This window comes from Protopterus annectens, chromosome 11.part0, assembly GCF_019279795.1.
Source record: "Protopterus annectens isolate FY-2018-M chromosome 11.part0, PAN1.0, whole genome shotgun sequence".
Taxonomy (NCBI): Eukaryota; Metazoa; Chordata; order Ceratodontiformes; family Protopteridae; genus Protopterus; species Protopterus annectens.
The window spans coordinates 1,145,387,901-1,145,411,401 of NC_056745.1; the positions used below are offsets into that span (position 1 = coordinate 1,145,387,901).

Sequence of the window (23,501 nt, forward strand, 5' to 3'; positions counted from 1 at the left end):
AAGTGCCTCGACACAATGGTCCTTAAAGGAATATAAACCATACAAAAATGCCAACATTTAAATACATTGTTTATTAATTAGTCCATTACATCATCAATTAATCAATTTAAAACATATTTCCATTCTGATTATTGATCAAACCACCAGATTTTAAGGTGTCACATTTTAAAATATATATGCCTCTTTCTGTCTGGACATATAGTTAAATGATTTTCCTTTCCTTTAATCACACTTTTTTAAGCTAAAATTGAACAATTAAATCTAGCAATATCAGCCTTATGTACCTTATTAAAATGTTATTCCAAAGAACTTTCAAGCTTATTAAGTCTAATGTTGCTTAAATGTGCCTGCATTCTCAATTTAAAGTACCTAGTTGTTTCTCCTATATAAAATAACTTGAAAGAACACCATACAGGATATATTTCCCCTTTAGTCAAACAAGAGAATTTGCCTTTAATGTCAAATGTATTACTGTTTATTTTATCTGGGGACAAATATATTGACATATATTACAACACTCACATAGCCACCGGTTATAGTTATTGATGCTTTTCTATAATAACTATATACTAAAAATATTCTACATTTTTACCACATAAAAAATAACTTTTAGCCTTATTTTTAACTATTCCTGACAGAACTATATCTGATTTTAAAACTTTCCAATATTTATTCACCAAATTAATATGTTACTAAACTATTATATTCAGTTACAAAATAATATATCATTACCTTTATTTTTATCTTTATTCTTAAACTTATCCTGTCCCAATTGCTCTTTCCCATCAATAAAATGTTCATTCTTAATTAAGTCATGTGCAAATGTACTATTACTTTTCCAATAAGTTTTTCCACATCTTTATAATCATAACCTGATGGAGATCCTGTGGAAGATACCTTCAAGAAAGGGTGGGTGTCAGCAGCAAATACATTTGGGGCCTTAAAAACCTAGTGATATGAAACAAGAATTAAAATGGCAATTGAAATATGTTTTAAACTGATTTATTAATTGATGATGTAATGGGTTAATTAACACAAGATGTATTTAAATGTTGGTGCTTTTGTATGATTTATGCTCCTTTTAAGATCACTGGCTGAAGTCGCTACAATGTGATGAAATAAATTGATTTTAATTGTATTTATTTATTTACTTATTTATTTATTTGTTTGTTTGTTATTGTTTTTCTGCTTGCAGAAGCCAGCCAATGTTCAACAGTCTTGAAGTCACTGAGGTAGTAAAATAGACAGGTTGGGTGCTTGCTATGCAAATGAACAAATGCCATAGTTCTTAAGAAGCACCTCTGGAACCAGTAGTAGCCCCTGAGTGGCTAAGCACAGACCCTTTGGTGAGGTGTATGGTACAACTAATTCTTTCAGGTAAGTCATGTACATATAAGAGCATCAACACCAGCACCTTAAGGATAATCCTAAATCAAATCTACAGCTAGTGAAAACTTTACAGAAAAGGAGTACCAGAAAGTAACTTGGCAGCAGACTTCAGCACTAATTGCAAGTGGTCTAGTTCAGTGTTAGGAAGCCCCCAAGTAAAAGGCATTGTGATAATATAGCCATGATAAAACTAAAACATGAACTTCTCCTGAGAAATCAGCTTGAGAAAAAAAAGTGCTTTATCCTAGATATGTTTCTTACATGAAAACATGAAGACTTTGCAAAAACTGGCACTTGGTCCGACAGTGTCACGTTGTGGTATAGAATAACACCTAGATTATGCACATTTCCTACAAAGTCAATCTTGTTCCCTTCATAGAACATGTAAATGGAGTATTAAGGGGCAGAGAAATCCCTCAAACATAGCATAAATACTATATCCTCTATTTAGAAGAGGTTCATTTTCAATAAACTACAACATTACAGTCGTAGAATGTCCACTCCACATGTTCTTTGGTGATGATTTGTACCACTTGTAATGCTACAAGAATAACATTCCTGTATTGTATCATTGCCACATTATTTGGTTTGAACTTCAATGTTAAAATCATGAAAAGAGATGGGTTTTTATAACTGCTCCAGAAAGCATGTAACTGAACTTGGCATTTGGATCACATAGTAAATACAAGCACATGTTCAAATACTTAAGGCTTAATATCAGAGCTTTGGCCGACTAACATCTACCTGAAATCAGCTGGATGTATAAGTGAATTTAAGTACACTTTTATCTGCTCTTTTGCATATTGTACTGTATTTAATTTATTTATTTGTGTTTTTCACTGAATAATAACTCAACTGAAGTTGTGGCTGTCTCTCTACAGAGTACTTTTTAGAATTTCTGTGTAGCTATTGATAGCAGTGGGGGTAGTTTCAGCTCATCACTGACATTCTGTCTTGCCTTATATAAATGGTACATTTTGAGTTATCTCTGGTTAATATCAGAGATTTGGCCGGCTAACATCTACCTGAAATCAGCTGGATGTATAAGTGAATTTAAGTACACTTTTATCTGCTTTTTGCATATAGTACTGTATTTAATTTATTTATTTGTGTTTTTCACTGTATATTAACTCAACTGAAGTTGTGGCTGTCTCTCTACAGAGTACTTTTTAGAATTTCTGTGTAGCCATTGATAGCAGTGTGAGGCAGTTTAATCTCATCATTGACATTCTGTCTTGCCTTATATAAGTGGCACATTTTGAGTTATCTCTGCTTAATATCAGAGCTTTGACCGGCTAACATCTACCTGAAATCAGCTGGCCATATAAGTGAATTTAAGTACACTTTTATCTGCTCTTTTGTATATAGTACTGTATTTGATTTAGTTATTTGTGTTTTTCACTGAAAAGACACAATAACAACTGAATATTAACTCAACTGAAGTTGTGGCTGTCCCTCTACAGAGTACTTTTTAGAATTTCTGTGTAGCCATTGATAGCAATGGGGGGTAGTTTCAGCTCATCACTGACATTCTGTCTTGCCTTATATAAGTGATACATTTTGGAGTTAGCTCTGCTTAATATCAGAGCTTTGGCCAGCTAACATCTACCTGAAATCAGCTGGACGTATAAGTGATTTTAAGTACACCTTTATCTGCTCTTTTGCATATAGTACTGTATTTAATTTATTTATTTGTGTTTTACACTGAATATTAACTCAATTGAAGTTGTGGCTGTCTCTCTACAGAGTACTTTTTAGAATGTTTGTGTAGCCATTGATAGCAGTGGGGGGTAGTTTCAGCTCATCACTGACATTCTGTCTTACCTTATAGAAGTGGTACATTTTGAGTTATCTCTGTTTAATATCAGAGCTTTGGCCCATTAACATCTACCTGAAATCAGCTGGATGTATAAGTGAATTTAAGTACACTTTTATCTGCTCTTTTGCATATAGTACTGTATTTAATTTATTTATTTGTGTTTTTCACTGAATATTAACTCAACTGACATTGTGGCTGTCTCTCTACAGAGTACTTTTTAGATTTTCTGTCTAGCCATTGATAGCAGTGGCGGTAGTGTCAGCTCATCAATGACATTCTGTCTTGCCTTATATAAGTGGTACATTTTGAGTTATCTCTGCTTAATATCAGAGCTTTGGCTGGCTAACATCTACCTGAAATCAGCTGGACATATAAGTGAATTTAAGTACTCTTTTATCTGCTCTTTTGCATATATTTGTTGTTGTTGCTGTTGTGTCTTTCGGCTTTTCCTGGTTAGGGGTCGCCACAGCGGAACTCCGGTCCGCTAATGATTGGCAGTAGATATTTACATGCCGAGTTGCCAGCTCTGACGCACAACCTTCAACAAAGGTACGCCCATTCATGCATGTCTCCACACAGAAGATGCTCTAGCTGAGAACTGAACAGGACAACGTCTTACTGTGAGGTGACAACACTACCGCAGCAATAGTACTGTATTTAATTTATTTATTTGTGTTTTTCACTGAATATTAACTTAACTGAAGTTGTGGCTATCTCTCTACAGTTAGCTCCCCACCCACCCTCCCTCCCTGTTCTTGTTTTGGTGTTAATGTTGGTGGCTTTGAAATTGCCCGCCAATCTTGTAGATTTGTATTCTGACAGTCCTTCTGGGCCCATCTCATTTGCTCACTCAACTGAGTGCAGTGAGATCATATTCTAATTTTAGGCACTCCTACTGTGTACAAAGAGAGCATTTTGAAGGACAACCCCTGTAGCCTCTTAATCCTGCTCCATTCCTCCCTCAAAAAAAAAAAACAAACAAATTCTAAGCTTATTTCCTGCCTTTCCTGTAACTAGTCAGTCCAGATACAGACTTGCTGTATCCAGGACTGTTGCTAAGCTTCTGAGCCCCCCAAGCTTTTCTGTGTTGGAGGGAAGCCTTCTAGCTTATCAAAGGGAGTGGTAAGCACCAGGTAGCCTATCTACCATGGGAAGAGTAGGTTTTGGCCCTGAAATTGTAGTTCATTGGCCATTTGGGCAGGTTTTCCATCTCCTTCTACTTTCTGGTTAAAAGCCCGTTTTGCGTTTGATCCCTGCCTTTCCTATAACTAGTGTAGTCCAGGTACAGATTTGCTGTGTCCAGGACTGTTGGTAAGCTTCTGAGCCCCGCCAAGCCCTTCTGTGTTGGAGAGAAGCCTCCTAGCTTATCAGTGGGAGTGGTAAGCACTAGGTAACCTATCTACCAGAGGAGGAGTGGTTTCTGTACCAGAAATTATAGTTTACTGGCCGTTTGGAAAGCTTTTCCATCTCTTTCAACCTTCCGATTTAAAAGTCTGTGTTTGTGCTTGTTTCCTGCCTTTCCTGTTACTAGTCTAGTCCAGGTACAGATTTGCTTTATCCAGGACTCTTTGTAAGCTTCTGAGCCCCCCAAACCTTTCTGTGTTGGAGGGAAGCCTTCTAGCTTATCAGTGGGAGTGGTAAGCATCAGGTAGCCTATCTACCACAAGAGGAGTGGTCCCTGGCCCATAAATTGTAGTTATTGGCTGTTTGAGCAGTTTTTTTCCATCTCTTTCAACTTTCTGGTTTGAAAGCCGCACTTTTGCCTGTTTCCTGCTTTTCCTATAACTAGCCTAGTCCGGGTACAGAGTTGCTGTATCCAGGATTGTTAGTAAGCTTCTGAGCCCCCCAAGCATTTCTGTGTTGGGGGAAAGTCTTCTAGCTTATCAGTAGGAGTGGTAAGCACTAGGTAACCTATCTACCAGAGGAGGAGTGGTTTCTGTACCAGAAATTATAGTTTATTGGCCGTTTGGAAAGCTTTTCCATCTCTTTCAACCTTCCGATTTAAAAGTCTGTGTTTGTGATTGTTTCCTGCCTTTCCTGTTACTAGTCTAGTCCAGGTACATATTTGCTTTATCCAGGACTCTTTGTAAGCTTCTGAGCCCCCCAAACCTTTCTGTGTTGGAGGGAAGCCTTCTAGCTTATCAGTGGTAGTGGTCAGCATCAGGTAGCCTATCTACCACAAGAGGAGTGGTCCCTGGCCCAGAAATTGTAGCTACTGGCTGTTTGAGCAGTTTTTTTCCATCTCTTTCAACTTTCTGGTTTGAAAGCCACACTTTTGCCTGTTTCCCACTTTTCCTATAACTAGCCTAGTCAGGGTACAGAGTTGCTGTATCCAGGATTGTTAGTAAGCTTCTGAGCACCCAAGCATTTCTGTGTTGGAGGGAAGTCTTCTAGCTTATCAGTAGGAGTGGTAAGCACTAGGTAGCCTATCCTCTATGGGAAGAGTGAGTTTTGGCCCAGAAATTGTAGTTTATTTGGCCATTTGGGCAGTTTTTTATCTCTTTCAACTTGCTGGCTTAAAAGCCTACATTTGTACTTGTTCCCCGCCTTTCCTGTAATTAGTCTAGTCCAGGTACAGATTTGCTGTATCCAGGACTCTTTGTAAGCTTCTGAGCCCCCCCCCCCAAGCCTTTATGTGTTGGAGGGAAGCCTTCTAGCTTATCAGTGGGAGTGGTAAGCATTAGGAAGCCTATCTACCACAACAGGAGTCATTCCTGGCCCAGACATTGTAGCTATTGATCGTTTGGGCAGTTTTTTTTTCCATCTCTTTCAACGTTCTGGTTTAAAAGCCACACTTGCGCTTGTTTCCCACCTTTCCTGTAATTAGCCTAGTCCAGATACAGAGTTGCTGTATCCAGGACTGTTGGTAAGACTCTGGGCCCCGCAAGCCTTTCTGTGTTGGAGGAAAGCCTTCTAGCTTATCAGTGGGAGTGGTAAGCACTAGGTAGCCTTTTTACCATTAGAGGAGAGGTTTTTGGCCCAGAAATTGTAGTTTATTGACCATTTGGACAGTTTGTCCGTCTTTTTCAACTTTCTGGTTTAAAAGACCACATCTGCACTTGTTTCCCATCTTTCCTGTAACTAACCTACTGGGTAGCACTAGAAAGCCGTAAACTGATACAAGCCTTCTAGCTTAGAAGAGAGACTTTGGAGTGATTAAGTATCAGTTTTCGGTACTTTCTTGATGTACTTAACTTTCCCGCCTAAATGCAGATTCCCCAGCGTTTATTGTAATTTAAAAGCTTGTTTTTTTTTTCACATATTGTATTGTTTTTTGTTTAAATAACTTGTTTAACTGTTGCAGGCTACACACTAAAGTGTGATAGACTTTTCTGATCATTTGCAGTCGTTTAAAGCTGTTTTAAGTGTATTTTTTTATTGTTTTTGCCTTATCTTTTCAAAAAAAAAATTCCTTGTTTCCCGCCTTTCTAAGCTAGTATAGTCCAGTTTTCAGGCTAGTGCTGAATTCAGGGCTCTGATACTAGTTTCTGAGTTGCCCATACCTTACTTGGATAGAAGGAAGTTTCTCTGTTCATCTGTGAGAGAGGGGAGCTTTGAGCAACCTATCTGTCCCTGGATGAGTGGTTCCAGCCCAGAAGTTATAAGTTTATTGGCCATTTTGGGCTAATTTCTATCTCTTTCATTTCCCTACTATAAAAACCGTGTTTGCACGGTTTTGCATACCGGGCAGTGCCAGATAGCTGCGGTTAAATTATTCCTGGCCCCACTAAGTCTCCTCTTCAGTTTTGTCCTTGAAACTAGTCTCTCAACCTAAGCACTCAAAAAGCATCTTACAGCCCAGCACTTGCTCAGACCTAATAGTAAGCACTAATATACCCTGACACAGATTGCCCAGCAGAGCAAGGCTCTTTATTCACCCCTTACCAACCAAGCGACTAAGCAGCTCACCCTACTATTCAGGCATGACCAAAGGGCAACTTCAGGTTCACTCTCCAGTCCAGCTGGTGAATCTGGGTATCCTGAGGCAATGTTACAGCTACCTCATGTACACAGACAACCCACTCCTCTTACCACAAAACACTAACATATGTGAGAGATGCAATTATACAGCCAAACTGGAAGCTAAGCTGTCTCTACCCAAGACTGGAACAGAAAGTCAAGAGGAAAAGGTTAACACTTGCACCACACCTCCAGCCGCACACAGACCTACTAAAATAGCACTGGCAAAAAATACACATAAATACACAAAATCATACTCGGAGGCTCTAAATAAAAACCTGCAAAAGCATCAGAGACCTCCAAAGCAGACACCCAAACAACCTGCACTTCCTGTCACAAACCAGACAACACATAAAACACAAAATCAGTGTGCTGCACAATCACAGCCCTTAAGGCGAAATAACACACCTATCACACTAGTAATAGGTGACTCTATAGTCAGGCACACTGACATCCCACTCACTAGGCTGGACAAGCAGAAGGTTACTGTTAGCTGCATGTCGGGAGCCAGAATCTGCCACATAACACAAGCACTCAGGTCACTCCAGAACAAGTACAAATATGACTCTGTCATTGTTCACTTTGGTGTGAATGACCTGATACGTACCTCCCTGGACTACATGAAAAGAGACATGGAAGAGCTCTCTGATCATGCAGCCCAGGCTGGTATGACCCTGACCATGAGTAGCATCCTGCCCTCACCAAGAATGATACCTCAGTATAAAGAAAAAATGATCAATTTCAACAATTGGCTAAGCTTCTGGTGTCATTCAAAGGGAATCCAGTGTCAGTCAGCCTGGGACGACATGTTCGACAAGCTGTGTTGCTTAGCAAGAGACGGCTTGCACCTGTCACCTCTAGGCTTTCGAATACTAGCCAAGGATCTTGGTGCCCCCATAGTGCCTTTTTTAGGCAAGGCTCAAAAGTCAAACCCATGTCCGTAAACAGCACAATTAACAAAAAATTGAGGGTTATGCTACTCAACGCCAGGAGTTTAAATCTCAAAATGCACACGCTCGAAGCACTCCTCAGTATGGAGAACGTCGACATCTGTGCAATAACGGAAACCTGGTTCAAGGCTCCAGAGAGCAACCCAGCACTACCAGACTACAACTCATACCACACGTTTCGGCCACAGAACATGGACCGAAACACAAAAGGAGGGGGTGTATCCATATTCATCAAGGATACCTACACCTCCAGGTTAGTGGTGCAGCATGATACCTCTGAGATCATCCATATGCAACTAACATTGGGCAAAACTGCAGTGCATATTGTGGCCTGCTCCAGATCACCCTCCATGACCCAGGACCACCACTCCACCTTTCTGGAGACACTGGAAAACATGAAGGTCCTATCGAACACCTTGATATTGGGCGATTTCAATTACCCTACCATTCACTGGTAAAACTACTCGAGTACATATTCCCAGGCCCAATGCTTCCTGGAATTCATCAACTCAAATGCCCTGGATCAGCTGGTAAACTCCCCTACCAGAGGTGAAAACATATTGGACCTGGTCATCACTAACATGGGTGACAGGTGCTCCACACCAGAGGTCAACCCGTCACTGGTTAGATCAGACCATAAACTAATCACTCTGGACGTCCACACCTCCAACTAAGGAAACCACAATAAAAAACTTTTCTAAAGCAAACTTCACCTTACTTAAGACAGAGGTGGTAAGTTTCACAGCCCCCACGCTAAAGGATAATGCTGCCCAAGATGCAGAAACCTTTACAAATGCATTCTATGAGCACCTACAAGGATGCATGGATCGTGCCATCCCTAGCAAAACCAAGACTCACTCCTCTAAGAGAAGGAAACCAGTTTGGTGGACCCTTGCAATAAACAGGCTATACAATAGAAGGAGGAAACTAGTTCAGAAAAAAGGCAAATCCCAAGAAGGAAAGACATCCCTGATCAGTAACGGTAAGAAACTAAGGTCCCTCATGAAATCATTCAAGACTAACTTCAAAAGAAAAATAGCCAAGGATTTAAAAGATAACCACAAAGCCTTCTTTAGCTGTGTTAATAATCTAAGTGACAACTCGCAGATATGCACTGAACTAGTGCATAATAGCAAAAAATATACTGAACCTGCTGATATTTCCAACATCCTGGCAGATAGATTCAGTGCAAACTTCACCCCTCCCCTCACCTCCAAAAGGGCCCACAACAATACCAGAAAAGTGTAGTGTCCCAAAAATCACAGACGCACAGGTGAAAACAGCCCTTTCAAAAGCCAAAAACACAGCATGAATGGGACCAGATGGTGTCCCAGGCTGCGTCTTGCACGAACTACAGAACGAACTAACCCCCCACCTAAACACACTGTTCAACCTCAGCCTCACCACAGGCTACGTACCCATAGAATGGTGCACAGCAACGCTTATTCCTCTCTACAAAGGAGGAGCAACAACTGACCCTGGTACCTATCGCCCCATAAGCCTGACTAGCCTGGTCTGCAAGGCTATGGAGCGCATCATCATGGAACACATTAACAAAGACATTGGGAACCTCCAAACACTTGACCCAACCCAGTTCAGCTTTGTTAAGGGCAGATCATGTCTACTAAACCTGGTGGACTTCTTCGAGACAGTCACCAAAGCCATAGACGAGGGAAAGGTGGTTCACACAGCCTACCTTGACCTCGCCAAGGCTTTCGACACCATTCCCCACTCGGGTATTACAGAAAAACTCACCAGCCTGAACATAAATCCCTACGTCAGGAGATGGGTTGCCAACTGGCTTACAGACAGACCTCACACGGTAAGAATAGCGAGCTCCAGGTCCGACTCTAAACCAGTCACAAGTGGTTTACCACAAGGCTCGGTCCTGTGACCCCTACTGTTCGGCATATACTTCTCAGAAGTACAGGCACACACAGGAGGACTATGGCTAACCAAGTTCGCCAATGACTGCAAACTGGGAGCCATAACTGACTCTCCGGCTGACACGGACATCCTACAAAAGGGCCTTACTGAGACGGACACCTGGTTTCAAAGTCATGGCCTCAAGCTAAATGCCAAAAATGCATAGTCATCCCATTTGGGAAAAACAAAACACCCACGAATTACCACATAGGTGGCAGCCCCCTTAATATAGAAGAGGTAATAAGAGATATGGGGACCCAGGTAGATAGTAATCTCGCCTTTGACAATCATATTGCCAGAGCAGTTAGGAAATCCTTCTATGTGGCCCATCTAATTACTAAAGGGTTCACATCTAGAAATAAAGAGGTTACAGTGCCCCTCTACTCGTTACTCATTAGACCCATCATAGAGTACAATGCCCCATTTGGGATGTACCTCACAAGACACTTCCAACAGCTGGAAAGACCACAAAAGTACCTCACCAAGAGGATTACTGGCCTCAAACATATGTTCTATGCAGCCCGACTGAAAAAACTCCGGCTGTACTCAGTGGCATATCACTTACTCAGAGGTGATCTCTGCCTGACTTACAAAGCCATGTCCAACTCAGAAATGATGGACATGCACCACCTAAAGAAATCCAAGTCACTGCGAGCCACGCGCTCTAGTGAGCTAAACCTCGCCACAACAATAAATAGAACATGCTGGAGGGATAGATTCCTGTCACAGAGGCTCCCCATGCTTTGGAACAAAATTCCAAATGACATCAGGCAGAGCCCCTTACTAACACTCTTCAAGAGAAACCTTGACGAGTGGATGGGTAACAGAAAATACACCCCTGGGATCACTTCATTGACTCTGCTTGACAGAGGATCAGTTAATTAATCAATGGGGCGCTGAAAGCCGATACACTCTGGCTAGGCTTATGAATGCCCTTGGGCAGATGGCCTAGTACCTACCTATGAACCTATAAATACAGAAATCAATGTATTTATGCAAGCAAATGCGTGGACTACCCCAAAAAGTAACATGCCATCCCCAGTGAAAACAAAAAATAAGCTGGAATAGCTTCACTACAATTACGCACAGCTGCTTCAGTTATTTTCCTGTGTCTATATTATATCATCAAATGCTTAAAAAAGCGAATGGTGAATAATCGACCCCATGTAAGATAAAGCTTACAATCTCTTAAGCTCAGAACAGTGATTTTTTTTCCAAGGGAAAAAAATCAGTGTTCCAAAAAAAAAAAGAAAGAATGCATAAAGTGGGGGGGCTTCACCCCCCCCCCCCCACAACACCCCTACTTAAATATACCAATTCTGAGATTGCACTACAGTGCCGAAAACGGCAAAGTAATGGAAGCTGCCAAACAAATTCTTTACCTGGGAAAGAATTTGCTTAAAAGCCGCTTCGCTATTTTGCCTTTTCGTTGTTTTAAGTTCGACCAAGACGCATTACATCTGTGTATTGTTCAGGGAAATCACTGTAGTACTCATAGTTTATAAAGCAGAACCAATAGTCAGGCTAGATCAAAGATATTTTTTTCTTACCTCTTCAATCTTCTTGAACAGCTCATTGATTGATGGGTCTTTTCCTTCTAGTAAACGAACTCTGTTTTCCTTCTCTGGGTCTTCCAAATGTTTCTCTAGACTTTTGATCCTGTCTTTACACTGTGAGAGCTAACACATAAAATTTTCATTAGTGTTATATTATGCAGCATCAAAATAACAAAATATACATTTCATGCATATCTTGAAAAATAGTTCAGTGGCACACATCATAGGCCCTGAGTATTACGGGTACCTTTACACTATACTATAAAAATCAAATTGAACTACAATTCCACTGCCTTCCCTTAATCTCATAGACATTTATTTCTTCCAGAAAGTAACAGAAGAATCTTTTGTCTGTCATGTCATAATTAATTCCACAGTTGCATGTGTGATATCATATCAGAGAAACATGATGTCACTGATGCATTACTAGAAGTAGTAAGTCCATGGGCTGAAAACTTTCTCTGGAGATGAACTACATAAATAAACAAATAAAAAAAATTACACAGATAAAAGATACATACCAAGTGAACATGTGCATAGTATGATGTTTTACTCGACATTCTGAATCTTAAACAATGTTTCCAGGAAAAGTATTTTAGTAATATTGTCAATGTTTGATGCTGCATGGAACACCATTAGTTTTAAAAATAAATGCATGGATTTAGTGGGAATTAAGTGAGGTCCGTTATCATAAACCCTCACATTCAGAGAAGACATATTACAGTTTATATTATATTGTTCTTTTGAACAATTTTCTACAGCACTTTGCAATGAATGCTTCATTGCGATAAAATGAGTAAAAGTGTGGAAGCAGTCAGATTATGTATCATGTCCAAAATTAACTTAAGTGCATCAGCTTATGTTAAGGGAAAGACCTACCTGCCACTATAATGGCGAAGATCTGTTATTTATAAATAGTGCATTTGGTTTGACTGCTAGGGTTAAAATGAATGACATTCAGAAGGGATACTGAAGAGGCCTCACTGTCTGGCCTACCATTATCCCCTGTAATAACATCTTCCATTGGGCTTACTGAAATGAGCAGCTATTTTAGTTATTTGGCTAAATTTATATACACTTGCTCCAGTTTAGAAAATAATTACTTTATCCAGCAAGAACAGACTGCAACAATGAATGCACATGGGGTGAATATGAATACAGACAACACAGTAAGAAGCTGACAACTGAGAAGGGAAAATAGTAGAACAGGTTTGCAGCTTCAAGTATCTGGAAGTGCTACTGATGTGAAAGGAATTTCAAATGTGGTGGTCAAAGCTAAAATCAGAGAGGCTGCAGCCATCTGGTACAGACTGTCGGGTGTAGTCTGTGACATAATGCCAAAGGAGCTAAAAAGTAAGGCGTGTGAAACAGTGGTGCGATGACTACAGTATGATATAGCAACCTGGACAATGAAGCAGAGTAGTTGAAGAAGCGCCTGAAATGGGGTGGTTGGATGCAGACTGTACGACAAATGAAGAAATGAGAACATCCGAGCAGTAGCCACTAGCAGAAAAGGCCAATGAAAACAGATTGCAGTGACTTGAACATGTTCAGAAAAGCAGAAGATGATTTGATGAAGAAGATTTGGGAGAAACAAGAATAAGACAACAGGAAATGAGAACATCCAGAAAAAGAGAGAGATTGATTGCATGACAGAATACTTGTAACCATCAGGCATAACTGCTGAAGAAGACAGGAGAGTGGCACTGAATCAAAAGAGAGATGGTGGCAGTTGATGTGATAACTCCAATCCCATTTAGAAAATGTGAGAAAAGGGATGATGATGATGATGTCTTGCAGCTGCAGAATAACACAATGTTATATGTGTCTACTTCTGCTACAATATTTACTGATCACTGTTTGCAGGCAACCATTAGAAACGTAGATTATGATGACAAATAATGACTTATTGGTCATGTAATCTATTTATTATGTGTGCTAAATTGATAGTCTACAAACAGTGTTGTACTAACTGCTTATGGTTCCCATCCCTCAAAGAATTGTTATTCAAAATGCTGGACAATGGTGTGTGTGTGTTAAAGAAGGTGAGGATGCTAATCTTCAAGGAAATAACACCCTTTAAACCATAAAGATGGAAAATCCTAATAGATAAATTGGTTTATGTCTATTCCATGCACTTCAATATTTTTTTTGTCAGGCAGTACTGCTTCTTTGTGAAGGGTATTCTAAACATCTTCAGATTGAAAAAGTATATTATTGTACATCCCCCAAGCTTTATATTTTAAGAGTTTCAATTTCTGCCATCTTATTATTGTACCTCTCTCTCATTTTCCTTTTTCTAGGATATGATACCCTCTTATATGCTTTTGATTCCCTTGTGAAATTTAAACATTTTTAGCATGACCACACCTACCTTTCTTCAAGACTACAAATATTGTTGTAATCTTATTCTACTGAGCAATTAAAATTAGTATAGAAGTAAAGGCAAACCACATACTACTCCAGTGACTCTGGAATGTTGGTATAGTAAAAAATAACTTCTATTAAAACATTAAATTGAGCTGCTGCAAGCTTTCAAATGTTATATCCATCTTTCTACATGCATTAAATAACAGTTATACAAATTGGGTATTCATAGTGACATTAATTAAGCTTTAACTAATCACAGAGGCTTATCAAAACGGGTATACATCCTGACTTTAATTAAGCTTTAACCAATTACAGAGGCTAATCAAACTGGGTACACATACTGACTTTAATTAAGATTTAACCAATTACAGAGGCTTATCAAACTGGGTATACATACTGACTTTACTTAAGCTTTAACAAAACACAGAGGTATATCAGTGCAAAACATCATTGTTAATTAAAATATGGTGATTTTCTTGGTGACTTGGTAGCACTTTGTACTACTGTGGTAGTAAACATTGTCACACCTCTCTTTTTAAGTAGGGTTTCAAAGAATACAAACATTCGGTTCAGAACAAATTACTATTGAACTTTGTTTGGTATGCACTCTTTCATAGCAGTAATACCATGGTAAACTTTACAACTTACTCACTTTTCTCTGTAGTTTATAAAACCTGTAATTAAAAAAAAAATCAGCAATATGGTTAGTGTTGACTTTGTGTATAATTAATGCACTGGTCATTCTAGTCTTCATATTTCACCCAAATGTTCCTTTGTTTCTGGTATGAATAGGTCCTAGAGTTTTAACAACATAATACTGTTTGCATTGGCATGAAAGCGGAGGGCTTTCTGTTCTGCTAAGAAAATAGTGTTTAATGCCAGTTTTAGGGTACATACACATTTTGTGCACTTAATATAAGGGTATGCTGTATAGTTTGTTTCATGTCAATATACTGCTATTCAGAACTTCTGATTTGGCATTACCACATTTGAAAATTTGTTTTACATTTCTCTCTTTCCTGAAATAAGCAGTGGTTTAACTATAACTTACTGAATAATTGTTATGGTACTTTTAACCCATCCCAATTCTTATGTGTAGCTTCTTCAGCTTTTCAACTTATAAAAATTCTTCATGTTTAAATTTCTTATCTGTAATCCTGTAACTTTAAAAACTGATTGTCACAAGTTCTCACCCTAGCAGAATTCCAGTAATAAGTTTCTAGTTTGCGTCACCAACACCAGCTGTCACATACTCATCTTCTTGTAATGAGTACACTTCAGCTTGCTCCCTTCATACATTCATAAACTGTAATTCACTATCTAATAACTCCATGGGCAATACCTTTTAAGAAACTAATTTTTTTTTCTTTACTGAATAACTATTCAAGAACTATACTATCATTAAGTATTTATTTTTACTCCTTGAAATTCATCACAGGTAATGTTGCTTTAACTACATAAAGGTGATAGCTTATTTAATGAAGACATTTCTTTTTCCTTTTTTTTTTTCAACAAAGAGGCTAACAAGGGCAGTACAAGAATTTCCGTTCAAGTTAATATCAATACAGTTATCTCATTCATAGTGACATCAACATTATAGTCAATGGGACATATATATACTGACGCTGTTGAACTAACAAATGTTCTATATTGCTCTATCCCAAAAAACACACACATACACTCACAATAAGCCTATCGTTAGTAAATCTACTGAAGCAATATACTGAGGCAAACAGGTATGATATGAGAAATCCAGAGCTCTCATTACAGAAAAAAATGGCTCAAACATATATAGGTACCACAGGCACACCAATCATGCCCTTAAGCTCCTTATATTATTGTGTTTCCCTTTAGAAACATTGTTTTTTCAAACCAAGTTCTGTTAATGAAAGCATAATACTGATAAACTCCTCTGGATATCTTGAATAGTTCTGCAACTGCAATCTAGACCATTTAAACCCTCTTCATGTTTAATACTACTATGTAATGAATTTATATCTACTGAAACAAGCACATCAGCATTGTTCATGTTGACTGATCTTAACTGAGTTAGAACACATCTTGTATCTTACATGTAACTTTCATTTTTTCCAATAAATTTCTTAAAATTTGGTCAAGAAAGTTGGACAGTGTCTCGATGTATCCACTCCACTTACTACGGGCTGTATGAGGGGACTTTCAATATTTAGCGGATGTCAAAAATTCTGAAGAAATAGGGTTATTAACTTGAAATTACTTGTATAACATCACAACAATTGCACCATTGAATAGGACACACACTATCAAAGAACCATAATAATTATAACTAAGAACAATTAATCTGTTTATAGTCTGCCTTATTTTCCAACAAAGAAAAACTTTTAGTTATGTACTCACCATAACTTCAGATGTTTGGGATCCATCTCGCCTACATTCTGACTGATGGGTTCGGAGCCGATCCCTCGGCTCCGACTCGGCACGCTTATGCCAAAGAGCGAAGTCTCTTATTGGCTGAGCTTACTATATCCCAGGATGCACCACTACCAGTCCCCCAGATCTAGTTTGTCCGCATACATGCACACATGCACGCACTGCTTATATAACATCGTCAGATGAAACAAGATAAAAACAGTAGAACTCAAAACCGTTCAATCTCCTCTGATCTCCAAGGCAGGGGGAAGGAGGGTGGGTATTAGGAATGTAGGCGAGATGGATCCCAAACATCTGAAGTTATGGTGAGTACATAACTAAAAGATGTTATGTGATCCTATCTCGCCTACATTCTGACTGATGGGACAGCGTCCCTAGCACCTGAATCCTGGGTGGCTCACTGGAAAACACTCCTGAGTACTGTGGAACCAAATGATGCTCGCCCTTTAGATGCCACATCCAATTTATAGTGGGAAATGAAAGTGTGCGGGTTGGACCAAGTAGCCGCAGCACAAATCTCAGAAATAGCGAGCTTGGAATGAAATGCAATAGAGGTAGCCATAGCTCTAGTAGAGTGAGCTTTGACAGATGTTGTAAGTTGCTTATTTGAAGAGGAATAAGCCTGAGTTATGCAATCTCTAATCCATTTGGCAATAGTAGCTTTTGTGATGGTTTTACCCAGTTTATTATCTGAAAAGGACACAAACAATTGGTCAGTCTTTCGAATCTGTTGAGTCCTGTCTAGATAGAAGCGCAATTGCCTGTGAACATCCAACTTATGCAAGGTGTATTCCGCCTTGTTTGAAAATTTTGGAAAGAAAACTGGTAGTTCTAGAGATTGTTGGAGACAGAGATTAGAACAAACTTTTGGAACAAAGGATGGGATAGGCCTAAGTGATACTCTATCCTTGTGAAAAATCAAGTACGGTGGTTTGATAGATAGGGCTTGAAGTTCAGAAACTCTTCTTGCAGAGGTAATTGCAATTAAGAAGGCAGTTTTCCAAGACAGATATTTCAACTCACATGTAGCAGCTGGTTCAAAAGGAGGAGATGTTAAGGCACTAAGTACCAAATCAAGATCCCACGGAGGCGCAGGATGAAAAACTGGGGGTCTTAAAAGCACAGCCCCTTTCATGAAGGTTTTACATAATCTGCTACTCATCAAGGGTGGGTCTATGGATTCGTGAAATTTGGAGATAGCTGCTAGTTGGACCTTAATAGTAGAGACTGAAGATCCTTGATTAAACAAGGATGTTAAAAATTTCAAGACCTCTGGTATCGGGGCAGTAATAGGGTCTAAGCCTCTGAGTTGAGCCCAGATAGCAAACCTCTTCCACTTACTGTGATACAATTTCTTGGTGGTGGGTTTGTGGGCTGAAGATAAAATGTGAATAACTTCAGGGTCCAAGGTGTGATTTCTGACTAAGGTCGGAAGTGGAGGAGCCAAGCTGCTAATTTCAAAGTGTGAAGGGACCGGTGCTGTTGTCCCGACTGATGAATCAGAAGGTCCGGAGTTAGATCCAAAAACCAGGGACCGTCCAGAGCATATTTCTGTAGGTAGGGGAACCATACCTGACGAGGCCAGTATGGAGCAATTAGAATCATTGTGGACCCCAATTGGGAAGCTTTCTGGATGACTATGGAAAGGAGTGGAACCGGAGGGAAAGCGTAAAGCAGTCCTGTTGGCCAAGGTTGGGCTAGAGCATCCGTAGCTGCCTCCCCTTGACGCGGAGTCAAGGAAAAGAACCTCTTGCACTTCGTGTTTTGTGGTGTTGCAAACAGGTCGCCGCACGGAATCCCCCATCTTTTGAAAATCTGAGCTGCTACAGCTTCGTTCAGGGACCACTCGTGAGGAGAAAGAATAGTCCTGCTCAGTCTGTCTGCCAATACATTGGATTTTCCTGGAATGTGGGTTGCTACCAGGAAGCAGTTGGTAGCCACTGCCCATTCCCACACTCTCATGGCCTCTCTGCAAAGGGGGTAAGATCTGGTCCCTCCTTGTTTGTTTAGATACCAAACCACCGACATGTTGTCTGTGTGGATAGTGATAATGCCTTGAGGGAGAAAGTTGTGGAGGGCTTGTAGGGACAGAAGTACAGCCCTCATTTCCAACACATTGATATGGAGAAGGGTTTCGTTTGGAAGCCAAGAACCCTGAACTGACCTGCCCAGACAATGCCCCCCCCACCCCGTCTGGGAGGCATCCGTCGTCAAGGTGGCTATCGGAGGGGGCATAACAAAGGTCTTCCCTGATTCAGATTGGATGGCGAAGCCACCAGCGGAGGTCCCGTTTGCACGTTTCTGTAATCAGTATGTGATGATTGAGGGGGAGATCCTGAAAGGACCATTGAGTCGATAACAGCCACTGGAGAATTCTCATGTGCAATCTTGCCAGAGGAACTAGGAGAACCGTGGCAGACATTGAACCTAAAAGTTGCAGGACCAACCTGGCTGGGGCTTTGGATCCTAGAAGCAGGGCTCGGACTTGACCTTGTAATGTTTGTATCCTTTCGGTAGGAAGGAAGATTCGCATCAATTTTGAGTCTATCTCTGCTCCTATGAATCTTATGCGCTGAGAAGGCAGCAAGACAGACTTTGACCAGTTGAATGTAATTCCCAGGGAAGCACCCAGGGAGATGGTGGCTTGTAGGTTCTCTAGTAGTAGATGCCTGGTGGTGGCAGTCAGGAGCCAGTCGTCCAGATAGGGAAACACTTGGAATCCGAGACTCCTCAGGTGAGCAGTCACTACTGCCAAACACTTGGTGAACACCCTGGGGGCTGTGGTGAGACCAAAGGGCAGAGCACAAAATTGGAAATGACTGTCTCCCAGGCTGAAGCGCAGATACCTCCTGGACACTTGATGTATCGGTATGTGATAATAGGCGTCTTTGAGATCTATGGAGCACATCCAAACATCTTTCTCCAACAATGGGAGAATGGATTGTAAGGTGACCATCCAGAATTTGGACTTCATGACGGACTGGTTTAATTTGCTGAGATCCAATATGGGTCTCAGGTCCCCTGTCTTTTTTGGCACTAAAAAGAACCTTGAGTAGATTCCGGATCCGATCTGGTCTTTGGGGACCGGTTGGATGACTCCTTTTTGCAGCAGCTTTGAAGCTTCTACGGCTGCAATTTCCCTTTGACTGGGTGGTGGGTCCGGGATTTTTTTGGACGGTGGGGGTGAGTGTGTGAAGGGAATGGTGTAACCTCCGGCAATAATCCGAAGCTCCCATCTGTCCTGAGTAATGGACTCCCAGGCTTTTAGGTGCTTGGCAAAACGGCACCCGACTGGCTCCGGAGCAGCACAGCCGGGCAATCCCTCATGAAGTGTGGGAGGCTGAAGAGCCACGAAAGGACTCGCGGTCTCCATTGTTGCGGGGGCCTCTGCCGCCTCTGGGACGGCGTCTCCCAGAATAATTTTCCCGTCCTCTGCCTCTGGAAGGGGAATCTTCCTGCTGTTGGGGAAAGAATTTCTGTGATTTGCGGAACCACATCTTCCCTCCTCTTTTAGCCTTGGGATAAGGCCGAAAGGGAGTGGAATAACGTGCTCCTATGGCAGATAAAGTCTTTCCCTCCTGCTCACAGCGGGTAAGAGTGTCTTTTACCTTGGGTCCAAACAAAGAGGACCCATCAAAGGGAGCGTCGGCAAAGGAAGACTTGAAGGCCTCCGCAAAATGACACAAACGGAGCCAGGCTTGTCTCTGTAGAGCCACGCCTGTGCCTGCCGCTCTGCCCGCCCCTTCGGCCGCATATGAAATGAGCCTCATGGACGAGTTAGATATCGAGGTAAGGATAGCCAACTGAGAGCTAACCGACTGGGCTAGCTGCTCAGGTAGGTTACCTGAGAGGGAGTCTGAGAGCTCCTTGACCAGATCCCTCTGTAGTCTGGTGAAATGTGCCAAGTAATTCAGGGACCTCAGAGTAAAAGCCGCTGAAGTCAGGGTGCGCTTCCCGTACCGGTCCATGCTCCTAGACTCCTTATTAGAAGGATGGACGGACGTTGAAGCCTCTGCCACATCCTGCTGGGTAGCAGATGCCACCACCATGGCATCTACAGCCACGCCTTTCGTCAAGAACTCCTTCTCGGGTGGGGCAGACAAAAATTTGTTAAGGCGAGAAGGCACTGGTTCCACAGTATCTGGGTGTTCCCACGCCCTCCGACAAACCAAATCCAGGAGCTCGTCGAAGGGCGGAGACACCCAGGAGGTGGAGGGCTGAGCCCCGAAGGCCTTGAGAAACACTGACTCATCAACGGAGGGGGGTTTGGAAATCCAGCCGCCTCGTTGCTTAAGGATTTCTAGAATGTCTGCAAATGAGACATTATCCGAGGACGACTTTGGGGACCCCTCCGCATCATCAAGATCAGTGTCCGATGTAAGAGACTCGTCGGGGGAGTCCACGTGCTTCCTCTTGCACGATCTCTTCCTTGGGGGCTCTTCCGAAGACAACCCCGGAGAACCCTCAGGAGGAGGGGAACCCCCAGTGGGGGTAACCTCAGGCCCCAGGGCTCCGCTGCCTAGAAACAGGGGAACTGCCAAAGACCCAGTCTCCATGCCCAGGGAAGGTGCCGGTAAAGCCGTAGAGATGGCCGAAGAAGACTTGGCCAAGGCACTCCTCATAGCTCTGAAAGCCGGACCCCCAGAATCCTGGGAGTGTCCGGTCCCCGGAGCCATGATAGCAGACGGAAGTCCCGCGGCTGAAGCACTGAGAGGGAGGCTCGGAACCGACAGCATAGGTCCCGAAACGTCACCCCCGGGTCCGGCCGAAGAAGTCCGCGTGCTAAACTCGGACCCGAAGGCCGGGGTTGGAGTAAGGGTCGGAGCCGACCCTAGGATCTCCACTGGCTCCATCAGCACCTGCTCCGACAGAGCCGAAGCGGTCGGAGGAGGAATGGCAATGGAGTGGGCTATCGGCTCCGAAGCCAATTGGGTTGGAGCCGAAACAAATTTTTGAAAGACTGGGGACTGGAACAGTCTTTGGAGCACCCTGTCTATGTCCGAATCTGACATCCTCGATGACCTGGAGGAGACCGAACGGGTTCGAGTAGGTCTCTCCAACGGCTCCAAGGGACTAGGGGACCGGCTCCGAGGCGACTCGATGACTATCGGCGCCGATGGAGAGCACAAGCCAATTTCCATCGGTGCCGAAGAGGACTTCGGCGCCGAGGAGGAAGAGTCTGAGCGAACAACCTTCATCGGCTCCGAGATCAGTGGAGCCGATGAAGGTGACCCGCCTCTCGATGCCCCAGCCGTCGGCTCCGAATCCAGAGGAGTCGAGACTGGAGGCATCGAGGCAGACCGTTCCGCCCTCGGCTCCGAAGTCCGTGGAGCCGAAGGAGAAGCCTACCTATGTCTTTTGGCGGTCGGGTCCGACGGACTGGTCGGAGCCGACGCCCTTTTCTTTTTAGCAGGAGAAGGAGAGGACGCTAATGCTTCTTCAAAAGAGGGTTTTATAAGGCCTTTCAAAATAAGTTTATTTTTCCTCTCTTGGAGGACCCTCGAGGAAAACGCGTGACACACGCTGCAGGACTCCTGCAAATGTTTAGCACCCAAACAATAAACACAGAGAGAGTGGTCATCTGTGATAGACATTTTAAAGTTGCACTTAGTGCACTTTTTGAAGCCCGAAGGCCTAGGAGTCTGAGACATAACAGCAACAAATTCAGTAACACAGAAAAAACACACTGTTTTGTTTTTTTTTTTTTTTTTTTTTTTTTTTAAATTGACTGCACTACAATGATTAGCTCACGGATGCCGATAAGGTTGACAATCCGACAACTACAGAAATAACTAAAGGGGATCCTAGAATCCCTAAGGATTTGAAATTAAATTCACTGACAGGGAAAGGCCCTTCAGCTCAAAGGGGGGCCTCTAGTCAGAACAAACACACAATCACACACAAAATTTCCACAAAAAATACCCAATCACACTCAAAAGTACGGTATAGCCGTTAAAACAGCTTTTTGTTATAGAAATAGAAATTTTCTGACAGAAAAAGTTAGTGAAAAACACTACTTAGCTCAGCCAGCTCGAGACCACGTCTTTGCTAGTTAGCGGCAAACGAGATCTGGGGGACTGGTAGTGGTGCATCCTGGGATATAGTAAGCTCAGCCAATAAGAGACTTCGCTCTTTGGCATAAGCGTGCCGAGTCGGAGCCGAGGGATCGGCTCCGAACCCATCAGTCAGAATGTAGGCGAGATAGGATCACATAACATCAGCTTCATCATTAAAATGTGTTTCCATGACAACTGTTGTCAACTGTTTGAAGGTTACTCATCTCCTTTTTAACATTTATAGGTCTTCCTTTTTCTCTTTATTTAAACTGTCAAAACGTTGAAACTTGTTATCTATTTTATACAATTTCAAAAATACAAAACAGCTGGATGTATAGGGAGAGGCATTAGATCTGTACAGTAGAACCAGTTCCTCTATATTACAACTACCATTCAGAACTTTAAAATTTGAAATCCAAACAAAACATTCAAAATCCATTACTAATTCTGAGAAATCAATTTTTGTTGATCGGAACAGAGCTAGGTTCACTGCAGGCCTTCAGTCCCAAGTGCTAGAAAACCAATGTGCCAAAGCCAGTCACTCACATGCCTTTTAGCTTGGCTAGACTGGTGCATGTGATAAAACTCAAGCAGCCATTGGGAGGGAGGGAGCACTGTTCATGCTCAAGCTCCAATATGGGTTTTTGCAAGTAGCTCTGGGGAGGGGAGTAGGGAGGGAGGGAGGTTTAGGATTAGGGAGCAGAAGGGGGATTTTAGAATTAGGGAATGAGATGGGGGTTTTAGATTTAGAGAGTGGGAAAGCAATTTTAGGCTTAGGGACTGATTGGGGAATTGAGATTTCAGGACAGGAGGTGGAGTTTTAGGTTTAGTGAGTGAGAAGGGAGTTTTAGGTTAGGGAGTGGTCAGGGAATTTAGGGTGGGGGAGTGGAGGTTTAGGATAAGGACCAAGGAGTTGGGTTGGGAACTAGGTGGGAGTTTTACATTTAAGTTTCATTTTCTGGTAGGGCTATGTAGTTTATAGGATTGGGCATTGGGGAGGACTGTGTAGAAATATGTGATCAGAGCACTTGCTTTTTCAAGCAAGTGACAGAGAACAGGTGTACCT

General features: G+C 41.9%; 1 protein-coding gene across 1 annotated transcript in view; it reads right to left on the reverse strand.

Annotated features, from left to right (window-relative positions):
• CCDC146 (coiled-coil domain containing 146) overlaps window positions 1–23,501 on the reverse strand; it is a 4,019,163-nt gene that overhangs the window by 712,479 nt on the left and 3,283,183 nt on the right. Inside the window, exon 16 of the mRNA XM_044088498.1 lies at window positions 11,595–11,723. Within this exon, the coding sequence (XP_043944433.1) occupies window positions 11,595–11,723 (129 nt within the window). The remainder of the gene's footprint in view (window positions 1–11,594; window positions 11,724–23,501) is intronic.